Source organism: Chiloscyllium punctatum, chromosome 5, assembly GCF_047496795.1.
Source record: "Chiloscyllium punctatum isolate Juve2018m chromosome 5, sChiPun1.3, whole genome shotgun sequence".
Lineage (NCBI taxonomy): Eukaryota > Metazoa > Chordata > Chondrichthyes > Orectolobiformes > Hemiscylliidae > Chiloscyllium > Chiloscyllium punctatum.
In genome coordinates this window covers 134,616,346-134,642,009 of record NC_092743.1, presented here as the reverse complement: position 1 = coordinate 134,642,009, position 25,664 = coordinate 134,616,346, and the positions used below count along the sequence as shown (strand labels likewise).

General features: G+C 40.9%; 2 protein-coding genes across 12 annotated transcripts in view; one reads left to right on the top strand and one right to left on the bottom strand.

The window, feature by feature from the left end:
* The window catches only part of LOC140477464 (somatomedin-B and thrombospondin type-1 domain-containing protein), a 38,544-nt gene extending 23,367 nt beyond the window's left edge, over positions 1-15,177 (bottom strand). The window contains exons 1-2 of one of the 5 annotated variants that reach the window (XM_072571405.1): positions 15,111-15,177; positions 5,472-5,966 (exon numbers count right to left, since the gene is read on the bottom strand). In XM_072571405.1, the coding sequence (XP_072427506.1) occupies positions 5,472-5,700 (229 nt within the window). In that variant the 5' untranslated portion in view covers positions 5,701-5,966; positions 15,111-15,177. The other 4 variants (XM_072571404.1, XM_072571406.1, XM_072571407.1 and 1 more) reach the window with 4 other exon arrangements.
* LOC140477463 (ATP-binding cassette sub-family C member 9-like) overlaps positions 14,721-25,664 on the top strand; it is a 154,399-nt gene continuing 143,455 nt past the window's right edge. For 2 of the 7 annotated variants that reach the window (XR_011960740.1, XM_072571397.1), the window contains exon 1: positions 15,397-15,651. The gene's annotated coding sequence lies outside the window, so the exon portion shown is untranslated. Of the gene's footprint in view, positions 14,829-15,015; positions 15,269-15,396; positions 15,652-15,892; positions 16,042-25,664 lie in introns of those variants that run through there. The other 5 variants (XM_072571401.1, XM_072571399.1, XM_072571398.1 and 2 more) reach the window with 5 other exon arrangements.

Below are 25,664 nucleotides of genomic sequence, written 5' to 3'. Positions count from 1 at the left end.
GGGGAAGGTAGCAAAGAGTACAATGGGTGGATTGAGGGGGATGAAGGTGATAGGTCACTTTCTCCCCAGCCCCACTCCCTCCTTCCCCTCTTTATCCCTCTACCCTGAGGCCCCCTGCCTCCATTCCTGATGAAGGGCTTTTGCCCGAAATGTCGATTTTCCTGCTCCTCGGATGCTGCCTGACCTGCTGTGCTTTTCCAGCACTACTCTAATCTAAATTATGTCCCATTTGGGAAAGTGCACTGATCTCAAGTCCCATTATTCTGAGACTGCCACAAAAATTAATGATTTAATTAAAGTGCACAAAGTTCCCAATTTACCTGTCTGATGGAATCAGATCAACAGAAAACATAGACCAGGATCCTGTACTTAACAAGAAATACTACTTAATAAATATTTATAATCACTAGTAAACATCTCTCCACTCCACTCGTTAAAACTCTGAACTCCTTTTAGAATCCTTACACACACATACAGAAAATGAAAAAGAAAAAGCGTATCAAAACCAAAATTGCTGAAGGAATTCAACATGCCTGATAGCATCTGTGGAGAAAAAGCAGCTAGAGTGGGTCTGAGATGAGCCAGAGTGGTCTGAGAAAACCTGGCTAGATTTGAGGAAGAGCTACTTTGGATTAACATATATTGACAATCTAAACTAAGTGTTCCTGATTTCACAAGAATATGAGTTCCCTGATTGGAGCTGTAAATCTGGTCTATTATGGCTGACATATAAAAAGGTTAAGTGTCAGAGATGCTGATGCTCTGGTATGTGACTCTGAATGAGGCAATTATAAAGTCAAGGACTGTTCATGTGTAAATAAAGGGTGTTTTGGTGACCTTTGTGGCCTTTGTGGAGTTATTTGAAGCACCAGTCTGGAGACTTTGATAAGGTGTTCTTTTTTCTTCCCAAGACCTTCTAGTCTTCAAGTCCTTCCTTCCAGATTCTAAATTCTTTTCCAAAGACACAAGGGATTTACACATTATATAAAGGTTCGTGCAATAGTTTTTTTTCAGTTTCTGTTTCAATTTCCCTCGGTCAGTTGTCTTTATGCTGTGCAGGAACACCTGTGAACAGATCACAGTGTGCTTTTGCTGAGAGGACATCTTTTGGGAAACAATTCAGAAGAGAGATGCCAATTGTATTTTTTTTCCAATACTTTCTCCTGCCTCTTTGCCCCCACTATCACAATATGTGGTCTTAGCCTCTCTTCTAGTGCTGCTCTGTTCATTTTCAGTCTCCCTATTGGTCCGTTCACCATCTCCCTTGATATTCCTATCTTGCGAGAATCCTATTCCCACCCTGACTTATACCACCCCTTATTCAATTCAGCTGCCTAGTCTGCTTCCCCACCCAGCACACCTAATTACCCTACTGTTTTCCACACCCTACCTATGCAGCTTGGACTCTTCCTTGTCCCCTTTGACTATATCCTATCATATATGAAACCCAGTTTCCTCCTTCCATTCCCCTGGATCCTTCCAATGCTTCCAATAACCATCCCTTTCTACCTAACTCATCTTCATCTGAACCTTTTGAGAACAGCCCTTTCACCTACATGTCCCAGTCAGTTTCGCTGGCATCAGCCATTTTTGGCTGCCTCATTTGTGTGAGCTGGTTAAATCAGGGAGCCTTCATCCCTTTTATTGTAATTGTTTAAAAACTCTGGGGCAGCACAATGGCTCAGTGGTTAGTACTGCTGCCTCAGGGACCCAGGTTCAATTCCAGCCTCGGTCAAGCATCTGTGTGGAGTTTGCACATTTTCCCTGTGTCTGTTTGGGTTTCCTCTGGGTGCTCTGGTTTCCTTCCATAGTCCAAAGATGTGCAGGGTAGGTGAATTGGCTGTGCTAAGTTGCTCATAATGTTCAGGGATGTGTAGGTTAGGTGCATTACTTGGAGTAAATGTAGACTAATAGGGTAGGGGAATGGGTCTGGGTGGGATACTCCTCAGAGGGTCAGTGTGGATTTGTTTCCAAATGGCGTGTTTCCACACTGTAGGAATTTTATGATTCTAAACTACAAGCATTATGACTGAGACTTCTCATGAACTGATTGTGAAAATGCTTACAGTGTAAGTCAGTCAAAGAAATGGCTTGGTTAAGCAAGAGCAAATTTGTGAAAAACTTTATATCACTGGAGTTTGGAGGAAGAGATGTACACCACCAGATAGATACCTCATAAAATTAGCTCTGTAAATATGTATTTCCTGTTATTTCTTAACAGGATTGCACATGTGAGCAAGTTGGTGGGTGAACAAGTAGCTTGGTGGATTACTGAGTGGGTCTGTGGATCAGTGATTAGATTGGTAAGTGGATGATTGAATTGGAGAGTGAGACGATAGGTAGATGAGTTAGGTCTGGTTGACCAGATGTATGATGCTGGGAGAAAGAATTGTGTTGAATGGTAGTTGGATGGTGTGGGGACAGAGTCATCCAATCAGGGAAGTAGTAAAATCGACGTTTCGGGCTGAAGCCCAAAACGTTGATTTTCCTGCTCCTCGGCTGCTGCTTGACCTGCTGTGCTTTTCCAGCAACACACTCTCAACTCTGATCTCCAGCATCTGTAGACCTCACTGTCTCCCAATCAGGGAACTAGTTGGGTTGGTGATGGGATTGTGTGTTGGGTTAAGAGTATTCATTAGATTAGGTTGTAGGGTGAGAGAGTTGAGTCCAGTTGGGACGGAATTGGGTTGGTGGAGTGACTGTGGGAAACAGTCAGGTTGGGTTGTCTTGGATGTTGATCAGGTCAGCAAGAAGGGAGGGTTAGTTGGGTTGGGTTGGAGGGGAATATTGGTGCTGGGACAGAGAGTCTTATCAGACCAAAGGAGTTGTTTACTAGGGGTCAGTTATGGGTAATAGTTCAGTTACACTGGCAAATCCAAATGTTACACCAGTTATTAACCAACATAATATTTGCAGAGTAATTATCTAGACAAGTTATTCATATCTGACCCAAGTCTCTGATGCTGAACTCAGAGTCTGGGTCATTGGTGGAGGGTCCAGGACAATGGTAATCAGCCCTCTGAACTTTAAACTTCCCAGGCTCTTTCAGCTCATGCAAGTGTGTGAAGACTTCTGCAGAGTCCTGACATGCATCTTCCAACTTGAGTTCTACAAAAGAAGATTTAGATCACTACTAACCTTCAGTTAACAGCTTTAAATTATTTCAGTCAATACACCAGATTTTGATGGAATCCTTCTTTTTAAATGTTTTTTTTTTATTCCAGCTTCTTTTAGGCCCTGAAACTGCTTAAATACAGGATACATCCCCCATAAATAACTTTCTTTCCTCTGTTGTTTATCTCTTAGACAACCTGGTCATATGATAATTTTCTGCAAGCCAGGTGCCTTACCATAAATCTGATCCTAAAGAATCCTGGTTCTTAAAGGGACCATTAATCCTTCTTTTCCTCACAAAAGCATATGTGGCATCACATTCCAAATCTCTGTACAATTGAAGCATTCTTGGTAATTTTGTATCACAACCCCTTGCGATCCTCAGGCCCTGCCTATAAATATTGGTCTGGAGGTGGAAATAGCCTCAGCAGAGATCAATCAATATTGAGAGATTATGTCAATTGTTCTGGCTAAGGCAAGCTCTTCAAATTGCACTCATTTTCCTAGGCATGCAGGCACATTTAGCACAGTGAAAATCTTTCCACATCTCAGGATACATTTAATTTATTAAGAAATTGGCTAGTGTACATTCATGAAAATATTAAATGGCTCAGTTTAACTTTTTAAGATTATTTTTAATGTTTTCTGATTATTCACAGGACTATTCACTGAGCATGCTTATTCAGGACCTTAGTTTTTTGATAAACCTATTGTCACTTTTGCTATTAATACTTATTTTCAGCTGGATTATACTGACCATCACTTAAATATATCAAGGATTATTATTTTAATTTTCATAACACTAACTAGGTATACCAGTTTTTGGTATGATTGTAACTATAATGTGATATTAAAATTTATTTTAAACTGTAGCCCCGATTGTCTCCGATACACAAAATGAACCCTCTTTATACAATCTGCCCAGAAAGATTCTTACAAGGCCATAGTCCTCACTTCAAATGAGTTACACACCATTTGGCTTCCAACCAACATGGATATGCATTAATCCCTCCAGGAGTGTCATGGTATTTCCTTCATAATCAAATCAAAACTTGACACTGGATTTATACCCCTTCATATCCATCATTCAGTGGTAAATGTCTTGCAGGGATATTGAAGTGTTAATATCAGCCTAATAAAATGGGCATTTAGAGTTATAGAGATCTACAGCATGGAAAAAGGCCCTTCAGCCAATTACATCCATGCTAGTCAAAAACAACCACCTATTCCAATCCCACTTTCCAGATCTTGGCCTGTAACTTTAGTGTTGTAAATGCATATCTAAATACTTCTTAAATGTTGTTATGAGGATTTCTGTCTCTACTATCTTTACAGGCAGTGAGTTCTAGAACCCCACCATCTTCTGCATGGTGGAGTTTTCCCACATCTTCTAAATGGTTTTGATTCGAAAAAAAAATCAGTGAAACTAATAACCAGAAGAGGGTGATGACATGCAGTCAGAATGAATTCTCTCTTTCCAGGTAAAGATATTATTGGAAGGAAATGATTTTCCAGCTATTGTATTATTCAATAATTGCAACTCCCGATTTTATTAACGGATTATATCGCTAATATTACGACCACAGCCATTTTGAGTAATATTTAAACACCAATTTTCACACCTTCTAGTGATAAATATGATTTTAATTGATGCATTACTATACAAACTGTCACATTTTTAAAAACATAGACTTAAGCCCGCGTTTTAATTTTCAGTTGACTGCCATTTTAAGGCGGTTGCTCCACATATCTGTTTAAAAGCTATTATGCATGGCATTACAAATGGTACTGTTTCTTACAAATCAAAATTTTAAAATATAGAAACAGTTTTAGTCGAGAGAAATAAAGTTTTTTTAATTCAAAAATTCCTTATCATCGATAGAATTCGACAGATGATACATTAGAGAGGTGCAAAGTTATATTGGACTCGAACTATTAACCCTGTTTCTCTCTCCACAAACGCTAGCGGACCTGCCGAGTTTCTCCACCACTCTGGTTCAGATCTACATCTCCAGTATTTAGCTTGTACATTACTTCGATTTGGATCTATTCGAAATGGACAATATACTTTCACTGATTAAAAAAAACTTTTCGTGTCTGTAAAATGAATCCAGTAACACGTTTAACTTGAGATGTAGCATAAAAACAACTCTTGCGAGTTTACAAGTTAATTTTTATGCTGATTTATTTTTTAATAAATTAAAAACGTAATCGTGAAACCAAAACATTTCTGGCTATTTCAGCCCATTCTTTACTACATTAGAGAACGAACTATCGCGATGACCTACATCCAAACTGACTGTATTCGGAGGAACACATAAAATTCACTGATTGTGGCATGCCGAGCTCTCCTTTACCTGGACATGTCTCGATGTAATCGTAACAGCAGTCACCAGTGCTTCTACAGGCTTGGTCGCAGTAGCAGGTCCCGTAAACCCGGTTCATAGTCCAACCAATGCTGCTACATCTATGGTCCCTGCCGTTGCAGCATTTCTGAGATTCAGAGCATCCCGCTTCAGCGATATCCGAAAACCAAAGCAATCCGGCCAAGAGAACCAAACTCACCGGTGAAGTCCCCATCGTCATAAAGCACCGCAAGTGGCTTCTGCTGCCAGTATTGCAGAGGCGACACTCAGGGCGGCTTCTATCCAAATAGAAAGCCGTTTCAAATATAATACCCCTTTAAAAAATGTTTATGGGGTCCCTTAGTCTTCGCAAAAGCGGCTCCGGGAGAAAGAACTTTGCCAGACTTGATCTTTACTCGCAAGAGTTTAAATTCAAGTCTGAGAAATTGTCCTTGTCCAGTTTTATATGAACCATAGGCGTTCAGAATGGTAGTCCTGTGTCGGAGGCTGAAATAGAGTGAGATTGTCCATATGATAATTAGCTGCGACTTGTTTCCAATGATGCCAGAGAAAACATGAGAAAGATCACTCCCAAACTCTCTCCAGTCAGCCAGAACGGCCAGCCCTAGCGTGGCTCCAACGCCATTCTAACACCGCCCAAAGGAATGTGAGCGCTTGGCTCCAAGCCACGGAAACAGCCGCCAGTCTGAATTGACTGGCTGAACTCCCTGGCATCAAATCATTTCGCCTGTCAATGCGATACATATTTAAAGACAGACCTGATACTTGCTTGCTATTAACAATATATTGTTGCACAAACCATTGGAACAGTTACCAAATGTCAGCACTGTTACATCTAAATCGAATTAAATCAGACAGAAAATTATATTCCCCACCTAAAAAGTTGGAGAAGGAAAGTATTTGAAGTGCTATATTTGTCCCCAGTTGATGAGCCTCAACATATTGGAACTGCATTGTAGCAAGGGCACCCCTTCACCGGTGCATGGATCATTGACTGCTTCTCTCTTTGTTGAGGCTTGTATCTACCAGGACTGTTGGGTTGCCAATTCCCTGCCAATCCTCTTCAGGATTGGCCTGGAGGGCCTGAAAAATTGAGATCAGATCTCCAGGGCAATGCTGTGTGCAATCCTGGAGAAAACTCACAGGTTCAATGTTTCTTTGAACATTTTATCACATATAGAAATTTAGAAAATGGGAAAGAAAGACTGACTGACAGTCAAGCATATTCTAATTGGGCAATGAGTCATTTTCGTTCTAATAGGCTTAACGAGGTAATAGGTCAAAAGGATGGTTATACTGGTGGATGAATGGCTCAATGGTGAGGAAATCACCAAGAATACATTACAGCTGGCAACTCAAACAAGGAATGGGGCCTATAAGCTGGTTTCCAGTCACTGAATTTAGGTATGCAACAGGATTTAAAGAGTGGGAACGGGCGGATGGGGCTTCCCTGTATGAAGAAACATCAGAAGTCATCAGCAAATGTGGAGCTCAGACGCAACAGTGAAAACTGCCCCATACACATGGAGATTTAGAAATACTATTGTAGGATGTGGTAGATGGCTCTTTTTAGGGGTAAAAATACTCATTATCCAACAAAAGTGCCAGTGCAGGTCAATACTGTCTTTAGGGATCAATTCATAGGCACCTATGAAAGTATCAAGTTATGTACTATCATTCTTTTAAACTTACTGCTTCATCCTGCTCCACACTAATTATGGCACAGAGAATTTCATGCTTCTCAATCTCTTTAGGAGGTATAATAAGAGAGAAGTAGGTTTCCTTTTCAACAACACAAGGTATAGGACCCATTTGCAATAAAACACTCAAACAATGAAGGGAAAAGTGAGGACTGCAGATACTGGAGATCAGAACTGAAAAATGTGTTGCTGGAAAAGCGCAGCAGGTCAGGCAGCATCCAAGGAGCAGGAGAATCGATGTTTCAGGCATAAGGGCTTATTCCCGAAACATCGATTCTCCTGCTCCTTGGATGCTGCCTGACCTGCTGCGCTTTTCCAGCAACACATTTTTCAGCTCAAACAATGAAGGCCCAGGATTACTGCAGCATGAATGCAATGTAAGAACCTCTTGAAAAAAAACATTATCATTCTGGCCAACATTTTTATGGCTGAAATTCCATCTATAAATCACGAACTACGAAATGCCTTCCAATAAATAAAATGCTAACCATTATCTGAGTAGTGTTTGTGTTACATTAAGAAGGTTGCGAAGTTCATTTTTTGGCAAGTACTCAATTATTTGCTTTCTGTAGGAATGGATAGCAGATTTGGTTATCTGATCCTTGGTCCTGGAAAAATCCTGTTGCATAAAGGTTCTATGCTGCAACAACAGGAAGAATTAGGCCAGTTCTTGACATTGTATTTAACTCAGACTATACTTAGCTATCACAATGTTCAGAGTGAAGCATAGGCATTGTAGATTTGAGTCAGAAAACAGTCGGATATCAGGCAGTACAGGCAAAATTCCCTTATACTGGAGAGAATGTATAACATGGAGTTCTGAACCTGCAACATGAATAATGTAGGGATTTAGTGATTCAGTGTATCAGAATTTTTACATTAATTTTACAATTAATAAATAACTCTTGCATTGATATTTTCAGTTTGAAGTTGAAATAAAATTAATTTCTCTCTTCTCCCACCCCCAGAGGTCTTGTGTTCATTGATTTGTCAATTCCTTTTCTTCTCTGTTCACTTTTTGCACACTTGTCCTGAGATGTCTGGACTTCGAGAGTGCTAATGTTAGACTGATCACAGTGTACTATATGTTGATAAACCAGTTGAGACACTTCCAATTTCCTTCTTTATCAATGGCAAACCTTGGCCCAATTAATATATTTTCATTGACTATGTAACTGACAATGTCAGGAATTGCAAGGGTTATAAAATACATCATGATCTATGCCACAATGGCCAAGAAGGTAATAGATGATAGAAAACCATCTGGAAAATAGATGATTTCTAATCAGTTTATCTTATGGGGGAATACGTTCAAAATGGAGTGATCAGGAACAACTGAAACAGAAGAGTAAAGTATAGTGAACTGTACTGGAAAGACATGTATTTGTACCTGCCATTAACCATATACTAATTGGTGCACGCAATTATACATACTGCCGCTACTGAGTGTTCATGGTGGAGCAACTAGATGCTTGTTGATGTGGTGCTAATAAGCCTAATGAACTACTGAATGGAATGTGGGTATTTTTTCACAAGTAAAGAGTGAAAACTTGTTCAAGGTACGTTCATGTACATTATTGTTTACAGCAAGTCCTGATATCCTTGCTGTTCGCATGCTTCACACTCCAGAACAAAGCAGCCCACTTATTGGCACCACATCCACAAGCATCCAGTCCCTTCGCCATGGAAACTCAGTAGCAGCAGTGTGTACTACCTACAAGGTGCACTGCAGAAATTTAAAGATCCTTAGAACGCATCTTCCAAACTCATGACCTCTTCCATCCAGAAGGACAAGAGCAGCAGATACATAGGAAATTCTGCAAGTTCCTCTCTAAACCAATCATCATCCTGACTTGAGAAATATATGTTGTTCCTTTACTGGCACTGAATTAAAGTCTTGGTATTCCCTTCCTAGTGGCATTGTGAGTCTACATACAGCATGTGGCCCGCAGTAATTCAAGAAGGCAGCTCACTCAAGGGTAAGGAGGAATGGACAATAAATGCTGGCCTAACCAGTGATGCCTCATCCTGTGAATGAATGAAAAAAAGTCATGAGTCAAATGTGGCTCCTTTGGTAGCGATTTTGCCTTCAGAGATTTTAGTCCCACTCCAAATGTTTGAGCACAAGAATCTAGACTAGTACTCCAGCTGCACTTTTGGAAGTGACTATTTTGGATAGGACACTAAATGATTCCATCAGAAGTATATGTAATGGATCCCATGGAACAATTTCACATCAGAGAAACGGAATTATCCAAGGGGCCTGGCCAACATTTATCCTTCAAACACATCACTAAAAAATAGTATCAGATCATCATCACAATGCCAATTAGGTGAGGAAGTGGCCAGTCTGACACACATTCTGGTCTCCTTCCTATCGGAAAGATGTTGTGAAACTTGAAAGGGTTCAGAAAAGATTTACAAGGATGTTGCCAGAGTTGGAGGATTTGAGCTATAGGGAGAGGCTGAACAGGCTGGAGCTGTTTTCCTGGAGCGTCGGAGGCTGAGGGGTGACCTTATAGAGGTTTACAAAATTATGAGGGGCACGGATAGGGTAAGTAGGCAAAGTCTTTTCCCTGGGGTCGGAGTCCAGAACTAGACAGCATAGGTTTAGGGTGAGGGGAAACATATAAAAGAGACCTAAGGGGCAACCTTTTCACGCAGAGGGTGGTATGTGTATGGAATGAGCTGCCAGAGGAAGTGGTGGAGGCTGGTACAATTGCAACATTTTAGAGGCATTTGGATGGGTATATGAATAGGAAGGGTTTGGAGGGATATGGGCTGGGTGCTGGCTGGTGGGACTAGATTGGGTTGGGATATCTGATCGGCATGGACGGGTTGGACCGAAGGGTCTGTTTCCATGCTGTACATTTCTATGACTCTATGACATACTGTCAAAGCCAGGACTCTCAGGAGAGGATTACTCTGAAAGTGAATTAGAAGAAAAGTATTTAACAGATTGATGACTAAGAGTAATCATGATGTCTGGGGCAGATATGAGTTAATTTTAATGTAACTGTAAACTAAAAATGTCAAAGTAAGAATTATTTATTAATTGTAGAAAGAATATAAAGAAAATAGTTGCTGCATTTCCCCCATTTCAAAGTGACATCAAGTGAAAAACACAAACAGTGTTATTTGACTGCATGAGGTTATGGAACAAAGATTTTCTTTCAAAACAACACTGTGAAAATCTATCCAAAAATTATCTTGAGCATCAATTAAAAAATAAAAATTAACAAATATGGTGTAATGAATTTGAAAATTCTGGAGCCAATTTTTCAGATTTTGACTTTTGTCTACCCCAGTCCAACACCAGCACCTCCACATCATACAAAAGAGGAAAGGAAACTGCACTACCAGATTTGGGCTTGATTTTCCAAGATAATCTAACTCAGGTCCTTCTGTTTCACAAACGAAGGGAGGTCCGCATGTCTGAGAGGAGATTTCATGCCGGGTTCCCTCAGAAATACAAAAGCTGTATTAGTATTCTGACAGTTCTTTTGTAGCACATAACTAGAGGAAGGGAAACCATAACCATTTTTTCACAGCAGTCAGCAATCATATTCTGACATTTCAACATTCCGACAGCCACTTTGACGCTGCTGTCAAACTGCAAATACATAAGGTAGGTGTTTGTGCTACATGAGTAGGGGAATAGGCTGCCTTGTGGGCTGGGCCAGGTGCCAGCTAGGGAGCAGATACATGCCAGGGGTAGAATGCCAGAAAATTGGTGTTATATCATTGGTTAGTAGGATGCCAATTAGGCGCCAGGTGGGTTGGATGACAAGTGGGGAGGATGGAAAGGGTCAGGGTACCAGGCAAGTGATGTAATGTTTAGAGCAAGTGGGAGAAATTGAGCTGATGTTGTGGTTGTGGTGGGAGGATTTGTGTTGGGCTAGATCAACTGGGGAGGGGCTGTCAAGCTGTATCAAATTGCTGCGGGCCCTATCCAGATCAGTGGGGGCAGTTTGGTTATGTCTAGTGGAGGGTAAGCATCAGGTCCAGTGCCTGGGTTGGCAGGTTTTCAGGTCCTCAGAGGGGTTTTGGGTCAGGGTTATCAGGGGGCTGGGGAAGGTATATACGGATCAGCTTAATTGTTACATGGGAGTTAGACAATAGTCCATGGGAGTTAGAATAGTCCAACTTTTCCTGAGGAATTTTTTACGATTTAAATGCAGACTTTTGAAGGATTCTCGACATAGAGGAATTGCCCAGTCGAAAAATCAATTTCCCAGACAAGTTCTTCAGAATGCGTTAAAATGGGATTATACAGGGTCTCATGCACAAATCCCATCTCTGCTGGCACGAGACTCTTAATGAAATTCTGGTTCTTACAACTAGATGGCACTATTTCATAATACAGTGAACATCATGACTTCAAGTGAAACAACTTTAATTGAATCATATTTTCCTATTAAAACCAATGTTAAATCTGTGGTTCAGTTGTTAGAACTTGTTTAGCTGAAAACAAGAATTAAAAATTTCTAAGTAGTGCTGAAGAGTCATATTAGACTCAAAACATTAACACAGTTTCTCTCTCCACAGATGCTGCCAGACCTGATGAGTTTCTGCAGCATTTTCAATTATTATGTCAGATTACTAGCATCCATAGTATATTACTTGCATTAAAACATTATACCCTATGAGTCAAGTACTGACAGTGCAAAATTCCTAATTGGTAAATTAAATAACTTGTAAAATTTAAAAAATCTAAAGAAATATGGTCATTTTGTTCTAATACTTTATACTTTCCTCACATCTTACTTTCTTACCTTCCTAACTATTGTGAACCTTTAATCTCATTGACCTTCTAGTTGAGTACTTCGCCTGTTCCCTAATCCCTTGTCTTGCTGCCAACCCTCTGTTTTGCAGCCACTGTCCCTCACTGATTCTTCCTGACACTTAATTTCCTGTTCCACAACATCACCCTTATAATGTCAATTTACTTATTGGGAAGTGGAGTTCTTGTGTAGACAGAGACCAACGTTACTTTAAAGAAATCAAATACTGAAGTAACCTATGCCATACTTGTCTTTTATAGTAGGAAATCAGCCAACCCCTTGTCATAACCTCTACAAGTCCCGTGGGGAATCATGAACTTGCCTCCCTGTGGAGCTCCTTGAGTATGAGTTTCTTTGGCAACAAGCAATGACCTGACCAGCTGGAACTCATCATCTGAGCCCTTTAACCCACTTGTGGCACAGTGGTAGTGTACTTATTCTGGTCTGGGAAGGTTCAAGTTCCACTGACTCCATTGATGTGCAATAATATCTCTGAACAGGCTGATTAGAAAAAAAAGGTTAATTTTTTTAAAAAATAGCAGACCCAAGGTCCCTTTTGTGGCACAGCAATAGCGTCCCGAACCCTTGAACTCAGCCTAAGTTCAAGTCCCACCTTCTCAGAGGTGTAAAATAACATCTCTGAACAAGTTGATTAGAAAAAAATGTATATATTTCTTAAAAAGCAGATCCAAACCCATCTAGTTCACTTATGTTCTTTCGAAAAGGAAGGTCTGGCCTACATATGATTTCAAACCCATAGTAATGCAGTTGACTCTTAACTGCTTCCTAGGGATGGATAATAAATGCTTTTCACCCAGTGACAACCTTATCTTGTGAATGAAATAAAAGATTATTTTGCTGTCAAGTTAAAACTAAATTTCTGACTTAGATTCCTCAAACAAAAAAGCAGACCCAGTTGTGGTGGCATACAGTGCATTATCTCATCTTCCAATTCCATTTTGATTTACCCCTTTCCCTCTTTCCCTACCTCTCCTTCACTTTTGAAGCTTTACGTTGCCCTTATTGGGTTTTGCATGTTGATATTTAATTGCGTACACAGTTGCGTTTGCTGGTGGTGGTTAGTAGTTTTTAAAAAACGCAAAAAAAGGTCACGTTGATTTTGGTGGCGGGACAGTCACTTAGTTGTGTATGGCAGCACTTCTGGGTATAACGTAGAGTCTATCCCAGGTTGGGAACCTATTACACCATGAGTAGTAGCTCTATTTTATGTTCAACAATAAATTATGTTCATTTCTAGTTGGGCTTCCTAAGCTATTACAACCCAAGTGAAAGGCAATTTTATACTCCATAGAATCCCCTACAAGGTGGAAACAGATCATTTGGCCCAACAAGTCATACTGACCCTCCAAACAGCATCCCATCAAGACCCATGCACCTACACCTTGCATGGCTAACACACCTAACCTATACATCCCTAAACACTATGGGTAACTTAGCATGGGCAATCCTCCAAATTTGCACATCTTTGGTCTCTGGAAGGAAATCAGAGCACCTAGCAGAAACACAGATAGTAGGAGAATGTGCAAACTTCACATGGACAGTCACCTGAAGGTAGAATTGAATCTGGGTCTCTGGCACAGTGAAGCAGCAATGCTAATCACTGAGCCACTGTGCTGTCCAAATAGTCCAGAGTCTGCTTATGCGCAGGGGAAACTGACTCAAATTTCACCATGGTAGTTGATAAAATTTAAATCTGAATAATTAAATTAATTCTAGAACTAGACGAGTCTCAATTGCCATAAAAACTAATCTGAATCATTAATGTCATTTGGGAGAGAAATCAGTCACAATTCTTGTTCTGGACGACAAGAGACTCCTGATCCACAGCAATGTGGTTCACTGATTTCATCCACTGAAATGACTAGGTAAGCCACTCTATTAAGTCAGAATTCACACAACATCAGATTATTGTCCAACAGGTCTATTTGAAATCACAAGCTTTCAGAGCACTGCTCCTTTGTCAATTGAAGTGGAGGGAAATGTACAGGCACAAATTTATAGGCAGAGAGAATCATGTAACTTCTGACTTTATCCACCCCAGTCCAACACCAGCACCCCCACATCACAGTCAATCAAGGGCAGGGAAGGATAGGCAACAAATTTTAGCTTGGTCAGTGATATTGACATATCACAAACAAAGGGGCAGCATTTTGGCTCAGTGCTTAGCACTGCTACCTCACAGCACCAGGGCCTCAGGTTCGATTCTGGCATCGGGCCACCGTCTGTGCCGAGTTTGCACATTCTCCCTGTGTCTGCATGGGTTTCTTCCCATAGTCCAAAGATGTGCAGTTCAGGTGGATTGGCCATGTTACATTGCCCATAGTGTTAGGTGCATCACTCATAAGGGAAATGGACCTGGGTGGGTTACTTTTTGGAGTTGGACCAAAGGGCCTGTTTCCACACTGTAGGGAATCTAATATACAATCAGCTTATTAATTAATAGCTAGAAAATAAAACATACTTGGGGAACATAACTAATTTTCCATTTTCAGAAAGTGAAAAGGTTAAGAAAAAAGTGCTTAGCCACTAAAAGTACGAAAGACCCCTGCAATCATTTGTGCTAAAGAAATAAACATAATTCAGTAGTGTTCCAGTTTGGTTCCATATTTTGACAGGTTAATGAAATATACCTAAAATTGATTCATAGAGTCACACAGCACAGAAACAGACGTTTTGGTCCAACTAGTCCATGCTGACCATAATCCCCAAATTTAACTAGTCCCACCTGCTTGCTCCTGGTCCATGGGGTGAATGACAAGAAGGGTATTGACTCTTTTGGCACAGTGATTGCGGCCTTATCCCTGAGCCAGGAGACCAGGGTTCAAGTCCCATCTGCTCCACAGGTATGTAATACCACCGCTGAACAGATCGATGAGGGAAATATCTGAGGAGCTGCTATTGTTTTTGTATGCGTGCTGTTAGTTCACTTGCACAAGGAGAAGGGGAGCTCAGCAAAGGCCTGACCAGGTCTCACCCGAGCCCGCTCCCCCCCCGCTTCCAACTTGTTTACCCTTCCTTCCTTCCTTCGCCCTTTCCAGTCACCGAAGGGCCCGGAAAAATGACGCTCGCGCCGCCCCGGACTTGCGGCGGTTTATTCTTCGCCTCGCGCGGGGCCAACCGCTCACCGCTCAGTTACGTCACCGGCGGCCTCAGCTCAGGTGAGGCCGCGCGCACGGGATGGCTGGCGGCTGGCTGCCTCTTCGCGGCAACCCCGAGGACCGTTAGGCCCTGTTGATCAAAGCGCCAAGCTGCTCTGAGGTCCGAGCCTGTGCAAGTACCAACAGTTATGTCTCGCTCCCTTTGAAGTGTTTCATTTGCTTGCGATCAAATGTGCACCTTTTCTAAATACTTAACCCCCATCATACGTCTCTCTGCCTTGCAAAAGCTGCCTGCTCTAACTAGTGTGTCGAGTCCCGTGACGATTTCTAGGACGCAGCAGAACCTTGCGGTAATTGCAAATGAGAAATGATTGGAATTCGTCCAGAATTCTGTGAAGCAATAACCTGTCACCGTCTGTGACTCAAATCTAGCAGAAATTAAGCGATGTAACCATCAAGGGTTACATAACGTGCTTCAATCCAATTGATCGGGTTGTGTCGACCTGTTTGGTTTTCTGAACGTGGAATATGTGTTTGATCCGGACGTATATGCTGCTAAAATATACAGGTATACAAGATTTGATGTATGTCGAATGGAAGTGCCAATACCCGAAAATGTACTGAGTTTTACTGAAACGCTGTCTGCTATGCCATAGTAACGGTGCAATCAATTTTCAAAAACAATGCTAACCATAGAGCCTTTTCTTGGAATTTGAGCAAGCTTGCTACTGATGCAAGAGATCTGAAATAGAACCAGATGATTCTGTAGAAACACCGTTCTGACAGCATCTATGGATAGAGAAAGAGTGTTACGTTTCGAGTTTAGTAAGACTCGTCTTTAGAACATCTCTTTTCTGAAATTTGATTCGACCACATCACCGTTTCCAGACCTGTCAAGCTGAGAGAGGTGCTGGTTTGAAAGCATTGGGTTACACTTGAGCAGCACAGAGGCTTCTTGGTGAGCATAAGAGAGGTGGAAATGAAGCTTTTAATGGGATTTTTCCGTCCTTTCGTTTTTTTTTCTATTGAATGATGATTGGTAGTTTTGCTGTATTGTTTCCTGCTATGAATTTTATGTGTTCCTGAATGTTGGGTCTTCAAAGGCACTAACATCCAATCCTATCTTTATTCAATCTGGGACCTTAGTTGATTTATGCTCCCTTGTAGCACTGTGGCTGACCATCTTGGCATAGTGGCACGGTGGTTAGCACTGCTGCTTCACCATACCAGGGAGGGGTTTGATTCTTGTCTCAGATGTCTGTGCAAAGCCCACACAGACATTCTCTTTCTTGTCGGCATGGATTTCCTCTGGGTGCTTGGGTTTCCTCCCACAGTCCAAAGATGTATAGGTTAGCTGGATTTGCTATGCTAAATTGCCCATTGTATCTAGGATTGTGCAGGCTAGGTGAATTAGCCATGAAAATGCATGGTTACAGGGATGGTGAGAGTTTGGGTGGAATGCTCTTCAGAGGGTCAGTATGGTCAAATGATCTGCTTCCACACTGTAGGGCTTCTGTGATGAACTCCACTGAGATAACTAACAGCAGTGCAAAGTCGGAATTGAATTTGGGACTCTCCAGTTTGTATACCTCACTTGTTTATTGTATAAATTTGTTGGGATGCTGTGAAAGTATATAGCTACATTTTGACTTATTATTCGTGACTTGTTATGTATTTCCAATTTGTTGTAATTCATTATTATAATTTACTGAATTGTTGGCACAATTCTGATAGTGGAAAGGTGACCAATTTCTTGTAAGAATTGAATAAATTATGAGATTATTTATATTGAGGACGTACACGTTCAATTGTAAGTAAGCTGAACTTCTTGCAGGCTTGTTGTAGACTGTAAAATGACTTTGGAATTTGATTATATCTTAGGTTTGCTTCCTTTTCTTAAGATTCATTTTCTACTTTTACAATTTTTAAAATTCTTAGGCAACCTGAGGGAAGGAATTGGAATGGACTGCTTGCTGTGTTTTTGCTATAGAATTTAAGTTGAAAGTTTACAATGTTTATTAATGAATGAAAGTCCTGGGATCAACATATAACCCAGTGTCAATGAGATACCATAGAAGTGAAAGGAATCTTTTTTTTTAAATTAACATTAAGCACTAATTATAATATTTATTCTTTTCATTTAGAGATTAAAACAAATACACTAAATTAACAAATTTTGAGTGAGTTCTTTTAATAAAGGGATTGCTTCCCCTTTTATTACACAAATAATTATGAAAGCAATGATTGAAAAATATCTTGAGGATGCAGGAACATCAATCACATTGCTTCAGGAATTGCTGATAACTCATAAGGCTAAGAAAAGTGTATAGATTTTTAATATAAATGTAGCTCATTTGTTGTGAATTGTTACACAACTAGTTCACATAAGTGGAACATATTGAATGTCATCATGTGGAATTTTCTTTTTGTGAAAATAAGTGCTCATAATCTGATTACCAAGAAGGTTAAACTAGTGTGTGTGCAATTCTGGTTGCCCTGTATAGGAAGGATACTATTAGACTGAACAGGGTTCAGAAAAGATTTACCAGGATGTTGCTGGGAATGGAGGATTTGAATTACAAGGATAGGCTCGGACTCCTTTCACAGGAGCAAGGAGGTTGAGGATGACTTTATAGAGGATATAAAATCTTGGGCATAGATAAGGTAAAGGTCTTTTCCCTAGGGTGGTTGAGTTCAAAACTAGGGGACATATGTTTAAGGTGAGAGGAGAAAGATTTAAAAGGAACCTGATGGGGAACATTTTCACACGAGGGTGGTTTGTGTGGAATGAACTGCTAGAGGAAGTGGTGGATGCAGGTACACTTACAACATTTAAAAAAACATTTGGGCAGGAACATGAATATGAATGGTTTAGACCGAAATGGACCAAACACAGCCGAGTGGGCTAAGTTTAGTTTGGGAAACTTTGTTGGCATGGATAAGTTGGACCGAATGGTCTGTTTCCGTGCTGTATGCCTCTGATTCTATAACTTGTAGAAATATCAATGTAAATGAGGCACCATGATTGTTCATTTGGATAAATAGTCCATGTGGTATGATGCAAAAATCTTTAGAGCAGAAAGCTGTAGCATTTCATCACCAATGCATCAATGTAGTTGCTGTCAGAGGAATGATGTCTGATACCATTATTGGCCTCATTAGCTACAGATCAAAGAATGGTAAAAGTCAGAAGCTTTTCCAGCTTTTGCTTATTCTCCAGTAATCTGTTATGGAATGTGTGTGATTTAAATCAATCTCCACTTGGGTTTGATAGAGTTCAAGAGTCATAAACCTGCTGTCATTCAATGCTAATCATCAATTAGTTGAAGTACTTGGTCACATAGCTGTCCCTGATTTAACCTGCTTGTCTGCAGGGAACATTATGAAGTTGCTTAGTGTCAAACTATTAGTCAATTTTGCTGAAATGAATTCAAGGGATGGAGAGATTCACTTCGAAGAGTGATTGAAAAAAGGAGAGACAATTTCTGTGTTCTCTGCAGTGTGCAAAGCCATAGGAACACTCCACTCAGTGGGAAGCTTCTCCACTTGAGAAGGGAAGGAAAAAGAGGACATATTTGCCATCATTACCAGCAATACAAGTGCCATGATGATGAAGAGTCAGAAGAGCAGTGAAGGGACAGTAGACAGATGTGCCAGGGGAAGATACTACCCTGAGAGAAGTAGACAAAACTTTCCAAATCTTTTCCTGTTGTGACTCCACTGTAATCTTGAGACTTAAAAATTGCCATAATCCCAAAACTGTGAGAACTGGGATGATGGTGGTGTTGGGGTAGGAAGGTTGGGGAGATGGAGGGGAAACCTGAGCGCCAGGAGTGGGGTAAGGAGCCAAGAGAGTGAGGGGTTTGTTGGGAAGTTAGATGAAAGTTTTAATCTAAGGTTGTTTACAGTATCACATCTCCATGACACTGGACTCTTTTGGCTATAAATTCTGTGAGGTATGATCTTAACCTCCACAACCACCTGATGAAGGAGCGGTGCTCCGAAAGCTAGTGCTTCCAAATAAGCCTGTTGGACTATAGCCTGGCGTTGTGAGATTTTTAACTTTGTCCAACACTGGCACCTCCAAGTCATACTAGAGGAAGCCCTGATCACTAACTACCTATAGTTGAATGAATGCCAGCGTCAGACAGGTTATCAGTGGTGTCAGTGATATTGATTAGCGACAAGAATTCAAACTGCATGGGTTGCCATTTAGTGTTGGTAGTGCCAGAAGTTATGGTGGCTGTGAACTTTCTTGTGTAAGCTTCCATTCAGGCAAGTTATCTGTGTAGCAAATTGCAGTCAGGCACAACTGTATTCACATTCAGCATTTGCCATGTTATCGATGACTCCAGAGGCTTAGTATCTGTCTGGTACGTGGCATCATCCTGGCCTCCCACATTCCTCTAAGATTTTGAGGTCTGGAATATCACAGCCTCTGACAGCTGGTCCTCCAAGTATGCAACACCTTCCTGTTTTAGATGAAGTGCACAAACTGACTGCCAAGTCAGAATCTAATCTGAGCTGGATCCAGAGCAAGGATGGGACAGTGCACCATCTTGAGTTGTCCTCCTGTTCCTCAGAGGTCAGTTCTAGATCCTTAGGGTGGTTGTATGGTCAATATGATGAAGCAACTGTTCCATACCTTGTTTGTTTTCTCTTTTAAATGATTTGAAAGTCTTATGAACTTCCAAACAGAAACCAGCAGACAGACTCCATACCACTGCAGTTCCCTTTTTATTTACCTTTACTTCTTAGCAGCTAATGCCAAGAGCATTTCCAGGTCACATGAGCATTTCTTATGACCTAATGTTGTCATCAGGATACCATTTAACGTTCTTTTTAAAAAAATTCTGCAGTCCATTTTTATCATTTATGGGATGTAGCACAAAATGCAACTTAATAAAAGACATGACTGCCAATACTTTCAGGGCAGCAAAATAATAGTTGCAGGTCAGTTACCCATCATACACTCCTGCTTGATTTCCAGTTCCATTGATAGCATTTGGGCATGTATATCAGGTGACCATTCTGCAAACATTGCATCACACTTGCAGTAAGTGCAAGTGTGATTCACTAAATCTTGCTTGTATTTTTGAAATTATATAGTAATTGACTACAATTGTGAATAATTTTGCTGTAATTCTAAAAATATAAATATGAATTTAATCACTATTTTAAAAGATGTTTTCTAACTTCAGCTGCAGTTACATGGCAATTTTCTCACCAGGTGGCAATTGACTAACTTATGGGTGTAACGATCCACTATGATGTGTGTGATGCTTGTTAAACTATAATTCTGTCTGCATCTGAGCAATCCTTGCTATATAAAGACTGTTGAAGTCTGAGATATTCAGCAGAGTCATTCAGTTGCCAAGAGATCACTGCCACAATGGCATTACATTGGTACTACTTTCATGAAATGTCTGTATTTGTACAGACTTTGGATTTAAATATCATAAATCTTGACTCCCCTAGAACTTTACTATTTTTCCGACCATGTAAGATATGTATGCAATTAGCCTCTTTCTTTAGATCTGATACATATTTCGGCATGATTACTAATCTGGTTTTTGAGTTTATCTTCTGAAAATGTAAACTGAATGACTATGATCTTCTTCAAAAGAGTACTAACTAGTTAGTTTTTGAATTGATTTTCATCAGCAGCTCTGAAACTTTCACAACATAAACTAGATCTGACCATCATTTGACCTGTTCATTTTGAGTTTGGCAAATAAAGCTACTCTGTAACAGTGAACTTAATGTTATAAAAGAGGAATTTAAAAAATATTTGAGGGAGTTTATTATCTAAATAAATACATGTGCTGAAGAGTATTCAAAAATACGTTTCCTGAATTTCTCAAGTTCCTCCTGGCTGTACCATTGATAACTGGTGTATAATATCCTGCTTATTTGTCTTGAAACTAATGTATCAAGAGAAATGTTGGTTTTCAATTACATTTTTTCTCAGGAAATGTGAAGTCTTTCTGCTCAGGCCAGAATCCATGATATGTCACTTGAAAAGTTTTCAATATTTAAATGATAGTCTTAAATGCAATCAGTGTTCAGCTGGCCAAATAATTGATCGACAACTGGAAATGCGTGGATGCATGAACAATGCATTGTTTAAAAAAAACACGCATAGGCATGTTCCTATTCTACCGGATGCTTTCCTGTTTCACTATTTACTGTAAGGGATTGCACTTCATTTCTGAAATTATTTCCTGCAAATGTATTGCAAGGATGGGGAAACTTTGAGATTTAGTTTTTGTTTCCTGGGATAGATTGAAATAAGGAAAGTCCCTGTAATTTGAATAAGCTGTAGTTTAAGTTGAATTGTGCAAGAGAAATTCAACTTTAATTGAATCCTGTGATTGAAGATGAGGAAATGTTAAGTACTGCCATATATTTTGGAACAGCAATACAAAGTACAGCACTCATTTTGCAGAGCTGCACTGGTTAACTGTTTCCCATTTTGAACCAGGGGGAGAATTTTAATATGCCAAGGTGATAGTATTTTTTTTAATGGGCATTGGATTAAAACATGGGGAATCATCAGTGTCAAGAAGCTGGCAGAAACATGGTCACTTCTATCTTTATCCCAAATGGATCTTTGAGCATTTGGGAATATCTGTGGGACAAGCAAGTCTGATATTTAAATATGTTAATTGCAGTTGCAATTCTGATATTAACTCAGTATGCATTGATGGGTTGAACAGTTAACCGGTGGGAAAAACTTTAAGTATCGTGTTGAGTTGCTTTCTTCTCTGTGGAAGAGTTTTTCTTTACTTACGAGACTACAGTTTCACTATTTTGGAAATGGTTTTCAGTTTAAGCCATTTTTGCCACCTTGAAACGTTTTGCCTTTGGTTCACACTTCTCAACTGTCAGCTGTCACAGCAGATAGGACCTTAGGTCTTTTGGACAAATGTGTACCAAGATCTGCACCAACAGCATCCTTCTTTGCTACTGTCATCCCATGGGAAGGGGATGAGCACAGGGCTCCACCTCATTGGAAGCTAAAACTCATAATAGCAAGGTTTAGCTTAATATGATGGAATCCCCATTGCCACAGAAGGCTCAAACCTTCTTGATGGGTATTTTTACCCTTCTGAAGAAAGTCCCTTTTCAAGACAACCAGGTAGTTATGCGTTGTCAGTGGTGTGGACAATCACCACAGCCTTAATTTATTCACTACCTGCCCCTTCCAAGGATCAGCTTGTAGTATCTGTGAATCTATGGCCTTAGATGCCTTAGAGGCACCTCACTGGTAATGGATGATGTCTTTACAACCCCAGTATGTATATGCACTTCATCACTGAAGCCTGTCACCATGAGAGAGCCTTCAGATATACTGCCATACTTAGATGCCCACTGCCCCAGAGAGTTAAAGATTGCCCATCTGTACACTCATCACTTGGGAGTATTTAACTGCGCATTTAGCACTCCATACCATCAGTTCAACTAGTTCACAGCAGCTGAGAGATCATCATCTTGCTTATCTGTGCGAGATACCTATGGAGCTGCCGTGGGGACTTCATCCTGTATTAGCCAAGTCTTCCAGGAGTTTGTGGTTGGAGGTCCCTCATTTCCATATACCCTTTCTCTGTGTTCACTCTGATGCTCTGACATGCTCCCTACTAGCCTAGAGTTGGGAAGCACTTATCTGCACATCACTAAAGTGCTGAACAGCCAAGGCAAGGTTTCCCTTAATCCTATGTAATGTGGCAGTCTAAAGGTGTAGGCTGTTGCAAAGTGTTAGTGTGTATTCCATTGCCAGTCACATTTGGTGCTTCCTACAATTAGCCACTCTTTACTTTTATCTAAACATCATCACACAGGCCTGAGACATTGTAGCACTAATGGTAAAGATTGACTTCTCTCTGTATTCATGGACAGTACCTGTGTAAAGATTGACAGCACTTCACATAATTCTGTTGCTGCCATACAATAGTGCTCTTCCAAAATGATTAAGAAGGTTTAACATTTGCATCCAACGAGGTAGAGCTTGAAGAGTCCTGTGCTCTGTGGGGACTCTCCGCTGCTATACCAATCTCTCACACCTATTCCTGCTCACTTTGTGTGCTTCACCTCGTGGCAACCCAACAATTTGTCTTGGCAGTCAAGCTGACTTGGGCATGTCTATGCTGGTGGAGGAATGCATAAGTACAGAGAGGGAAATCTGAAGAGTCTACAGACTCTTCCAGACTCTCAATTTTGGTATGAGCCTCCAAATCTAAATAAGGAGGACTTTACAGTGTGACAGGTCTGGTGCCTGGATTGAAGCTGGGAAGGGTGCATCTTCTGTTCAACTTTGTAGTGGCTTGATACAACTGAGTGGCTTTCCTTACTATTCCAGAGGACCTTGGAGGATGACCTTGTTTGGGAATCATGTCAGCTAGACTATTTTAAAGTGGCTGATTTCCTTCCCCAATGGACATTTGTGAACCAGATAAGTTTTTAATGGCAGTAGATTCATAGTCAGTAGTAGACTTGCTTTTAATTGTAGATTTATTAATTGAATTTAAATCCCAGCAGAAGGGTCACAGCAGCACCCCTCACCCCCTCGCCCACATGATCCGAGTAGAGAAAATTTAATTCTTTATTTCAATGTGCTATTCCTAACCCTAATATTGAATGCTGAAACTAGAGAAATCCCAATTTCATGGTAGGATAATCCTGACCAAATGAAAACTAATGTCATTTGATAAGCATTCCTATTCAGTACCTTTGGTTGTTGCTGTGTAACTGTAATGAAGATGAACTAATAGCTAGCCCTGTACCACAAAAATAGGTATGAACTGCTGTGCTCTTCCAGCACCACTAATCCAGAATCTGGTTTCCAGCATCTGCAGTCATTGTTTTTACCATGATATTATCTATATCAGTGCTTTCAAAAGTGACACTATTTTAATGCCTTGAAGTTTGAGAAAATTGGGGAGTTTCAAACAAACTATTTGCTCTGAAAAAAATGACATCCCATCTTTTAAAAGACTGTAGTTATAGCGGATGGCCTCCTTCTTTAGAGACCGCAAATTCCCTTCCCACGTGGTTAAAGATGCCCTCCAACGCATCTCGTCCACATCCCGCACCTCCGCCTTCAGACCCCACCCTTCCAACCGTAACAAGGACAGAATACCCCTGGTGCTCACCTTCCACCCTACAAACCTTCGCATAAACCAAATCATCCGCCGACATTTCCGCCACCTCCAAACAGACCCCACTACCAGGGATATATTTCCCTCCCCACCCCTTTCCGCCTTCCGCAAAGACCGTTCCCTCCGTGACTACCTGGTCAGGTCCACGCCCACAAACAACCCACCCTCCAATCCTGGCACTTTCCCCTGCCACCGCAGGAACTGTAAAACCTGCGCCCACACCTCCTCCCTCACCTCAATCCAAGGCCCCAAAGGACCCTTCCACATCCATCAAAGTTTTACTTGCATACCCACTAATATCATTTATTGAATCTGTTGCTCCCGATGCGGTCTCCTCTACATTGGGGAGACTGGGCGCCTCCTAGCAAAGCGCTTTAGGGAACATCTCCAGGACACCCGCACCAATCAACCAAACCGCCCCGTGGCCCAACATTTCAACTCCCCCTCCCACTCTGCCGAGGACATGGAGGTCGTGGGCCTCCTTCACCGCCGCTCCCTCACCACCAGACGCCTGGAGGAAGAACGCTTCATCTTCCGCCTCGGAACATTTCAACCCCAGGGCATCAATGTAGACTTCAACAGTTTCCTCATTTCCCCTTCCCCCACCTCACCCTAGTTCTAAACTTCCAGCTCAGTAACTGTCCCCTTGACTTGCCCGGACTTGTCCTACCTGCCTATCTTCTTTTCCACCTATCCACTCCACCTTGACCTATCACCTTCATCCCCTCCCCCACTCACCCATTGTACTCTATGCTGCTTTCTTCCCACCCCCGCCCTCCTCTAGCTTATCTCTCCACGCTTCAGACTCACTGCCTTTATTCCTGATGAAGGGCTTTTGCCCGAAACGTCGATTTCGAAGCTATTTGGATGCTGCCTGAACTGCTGGGCTCTTCCAGCACCACTAATCCAGAATCTGGTTTCCAGCATCTGCAGTCATTGTTTTTACCTCTGTAGTTATAGCAGTGGTTGGGCCTTGGAAAACTGGGAAAAAAACTGAACATTTTAAAGGGGCCTTGCAGTAGTCAAATGTTATTTGAAGCTCCACAGCTACCATTGTTGTCTTGGAGTTTTTGATCCCAAAGTCTGTGATCTACAACTGCAGTGGTGCTTGCAAAGAGTGATTTGGAAACCCTTTATCTGAACAATGAGGCATTGAAATTTATGCACTTTGTTCATAAGATCATTGAAGTCCTTCGGCTCTGTTACTGACTCATAACCTACTTTCCTTTTGAATATTGTTGTGACATAAAACCCACATTTCTGTATCTGCTGCTTGAATTCCACTCCCATATAAAATAGAGTATTTCCTTTGTTCCGGTTAATGTCATTTGTGTAGTTTCTGTCTGAAACCACAAAAATAGGGATGATACTATCAATATCAGTGTTTTCAAAAGTGACACTATTTTGATGCCTTGAAGTTTGA